At 50.1% G+C, this 3,114-nt stretch overlaps 1 protein-coding gene across 1 annotated transcript in view; it reads left to right on the forward strand.

The window, feature by feature from the left end:
* LOC104531219 (ankyrin repeat and SOCS box protein 18-like) overlaps positions 1–1,597 on the forward strand; it is a gene marked incomplete at its 5' end in the record, with an annotated part of 1,843 nt that extends 246 nt beyond the window's left edge. Inside the window, 2 exons of the mRNA XM_010176039.1 lie at positions 413–526; positions 1,412–1,597. Coding sequence (XP_010174341.1) covers positions 413–526; positions 1,412–1,597 — 300 coding nt within the window. The remainder of the gene's footprint in view (positions 1–412; positions 527–1,411) is intronic.
* Positions 1,598–3,114: the final 1,517 nt, after the last annotated feature.

Genomic DNA, 3,114 nt, shown 5'->3' on the forward strand with positions numbered 1-3,114 from the left:
TTCCAGGGAGGAGCAGCCACAGCTTCTCTGGCCAACCCGGGACAGTATAAAAAGTTTGGGATCTGGGAGATTGTCCCAATCTGGGCAGGGAGAGGGGACAATGGCATTGGGGTTGGTGGTGCTGCTGGGAATGGTGGAAATGGGAACACCAGCAGGGAAAAGCAGGCAGGGTCAAGGGAGGATGGATCCAGGCTGGCAGGGAGGACTTTTTCCCACCTTGGGATGTTGGAGACAGGCTCAGCACATCAGCCCTCAGCCAGGACAAACCCTACATCCACCTCATCCCAACATGGGCCTACCCCAGCCTGGATTTTGGTGGGGTGAGATGAGTCCTGGCTGCAGCACAGGGATGCTCTGCCCCTCTGGGATCTGTGTGTCTCTCTCTGAATCCCCTCACGTTGCCCATGACTAGGTGCTGAAGTCCTGCGCGGCTGTGCCGGAGATCATCGAAGTCCTTTTCAATTCCTACTCCCAAATTCCCATCTCTGAGAAGTGGGTCGAGGCCGTGCCAGAGGAAGTGTTCCAGGTGAGATGTTCCAAGCACTGGTGGTTTGACAGGGACAGCTGAGACCCAAGGAGGAGGTTTTACCCACCGAGAGTAGTCTTTCCACACCCAAACTTCACTTGGGATGGGGGGAAAAAAAAGGAATAGTCCTTGGAGCACCACCTCACACCTGATTCATCTCAGAAGCTTGGCTCCATCAACACCAAAACCCCCATTCCTGCCTCTGAGCCACCATAAAACACAACCCCAACATCTGGAAGTGACTCTGGAGCTGGGCCACTGCCAACCAGGAGCCCACACCACTAATTTTGGTTCTAAAAAACTCAGACTTGGATGTGCAAAAGGTATGGCCAGCTTGCTCTTGAATGGTCTCAGGTGGCCACAGGTCTTTGGTTAGCTTGGATTCAAGGCCAAGGCTGGTGGGCTGCTGGAACGCAAATAAAGCTCTTTGAAGAAGAAAATTAACTGCATCCGAATAAAACCAGGACAGGTGTGTTCTAAGGGATGGGAGAAAGGATTTTTATTCCCAACCAGGGGAAAGCTGAGGCTGCACCGAGCCCTCCTGCTGTGTTTCCCCGTCTTAGAACCAAGTGGGTCACTTCTACTTCAGCTCTAGGGCTTTCTGCAGGGGTGCTGCTGGTGGTGGGCATGAAATCATCCTCCCACACAGAGCTGGCGATGAGGTTGGGCTTCTTCACATCTGCATCCCCAGGAGAATTCCTCATCCAGCCTTTAGGAGCCACGTCAGCACACAGACCCAACCCATGGGCAAACATCACCCATGGGTTTCCTACCACCTCCCCTTAGATCTTCAACTCAAAACTCTGACTTGTTTGGCTTAATCAGGGAAAAAAAATCAACCCAACTGAAGCTCATGTGTTTTTCTCTCCCACTTTCTCTTTGCAGCAGCACCAGATCTTCTACGAATCCTTTTTCCGGTTGGCGGGCACAGTCCGGTGTCTCCAACATTTATGTCGCTCCGCCATCCGGAAAAAGTTTGGCAGTAAATGTCATTGTCTCATCCCTCTGCTGCCCGTGCCCAAACCTCTGCACGATTACCTGCTGCTGGAACCCGAAGGAGTTGTGCTTTGAAGGTCTAAGAGAAGATAACTGAGGTCTCCAGCCCTCATTCATTCCTCGGTGTCACGCAGTTTCCACCAGCCAAGCCAAGGAACGTTGGTTATCATCCATGGTTGGTTTTCAGGGATTTATAACGTACCTAAGATGTGTTTTTGGCTGTAACTTTGTATAGATTTTCTCTTTTTTTTCTAATTGTGCTTTAAATAGATTATAAAGAGCAATAAAATGATGAGTAGCTGTTCCAAGAGTGCTGTGGATATAAATAATCCTCCTTATAAAGGATCGCTGCAAAGCAAGGGCAAGGACACACCGCAGGTGACTAACATCAGCCAACGTGGGCATCACATCCCTCTGGAGACATCTCCCCCGTGGGTGGCATGAGCAGGAGTGGGACCAGAGGTGTGTCCTGGAAGCTACTATCAGGATGTAATATCCAGTGGCATTAATAGAGCTGGTAAAATAAACCCAAAATCTATTTTTTTTGGATGTAGAAGCCAACAAGAAAGAGCTTGGACCACAAGTGGGGGTTGACACAGCCCCTTATTTCTATCAGGGACTTAATAGGGGCTACAAGAAAGCTGGGGAGGGACTTTTCATAAGGGCAGTTAATGACAGAACAAGAGGAAATGGGTTTAAGCTGAAAGAGGGGAGGTTTAGATGAGATATTAGGAAGAAGTTCTTCACTGTGAGGGTGGTGAGACAGTGTCCCAGGTTGGCCAGAGAAGCTGTGGCTGCTCCTCCCTGGAAGTGTTGAAGGCCAGGTTGGATGAGGCTTTGAGCAACCTGGTCTAGTGGAAGGTGTCCCTGCTGCTGGCAGGGGGGTTGGAACTGGATGAGCTTTAAGGTCCCTTCCAACCCAAACCACTCTGGGATTCGATGATTCTATGATATTCTGTGATTCCTCCAGCTCCCCATGGTCCAAGAGATCCACCAGCACCTCCCATACCCATCGCCACTCCAAATCTGGCTGGAGAACCCCAAAGCAGAAGAAATTTGGGGGTTCATTTCCCATGGTGACTTGGCAAAAGGTGCCAGGAGGAGCGAGGATTTGTTGTCCCAGATCCTCCCCAAATTAATTTCTGTGTAATTAAGATGCACCCCTTGGAAGAACAACTGTCCTCTGCCAGCAGCTCAGCCACGGCGCTCACCAAATTACCCCACTGCTTAATTACAATCATTATTTTAATATATATCTGGAAATAAATCAAGTTTTTACATGTTTGAGGGTATTTTGCACCAGCACCCAACGCTATCGTAGGTGACACGGGTGCAAGATGCCAGCAGAGGTTTCCCTGCCTCCCAGAACCACTGGGGTAGGGAGTGTGGAAACGGGGAGGGAAAGGAAATTCCCCACTGTTCCCAACTTCCAACCACACCTTCCTGGAAATGGGGAGGGAAATTCCCCACTGTTCCCAACTTTCAACCACACCTTCCTGGAAATGGGGAGGGAAAGGAAATTCCCCACTGTTCCCAACTTCCAACCACACCTTCCTGGAAATGGGGAGGGAAATTCCCCACTTTTCCCAACT

This window comes from Antrostomus carolinensis, unplaced genomic scaffold (genome assembly GCF_000700745.2).
Source record: "Antrostomus carolinensis isolate BGI_N321 unplaced genomic scaffold, ASM70074v2 scaffold40939, whole genome shotgun sequence".
Classification (NCBI taxonomy): domain Eukaryota; kingdom Metazoa; phylum Chordata; class Aves; order Caprimulgiformes; family Caprimulgidae; genus Antrostomus; species Antrostomus carolinensis.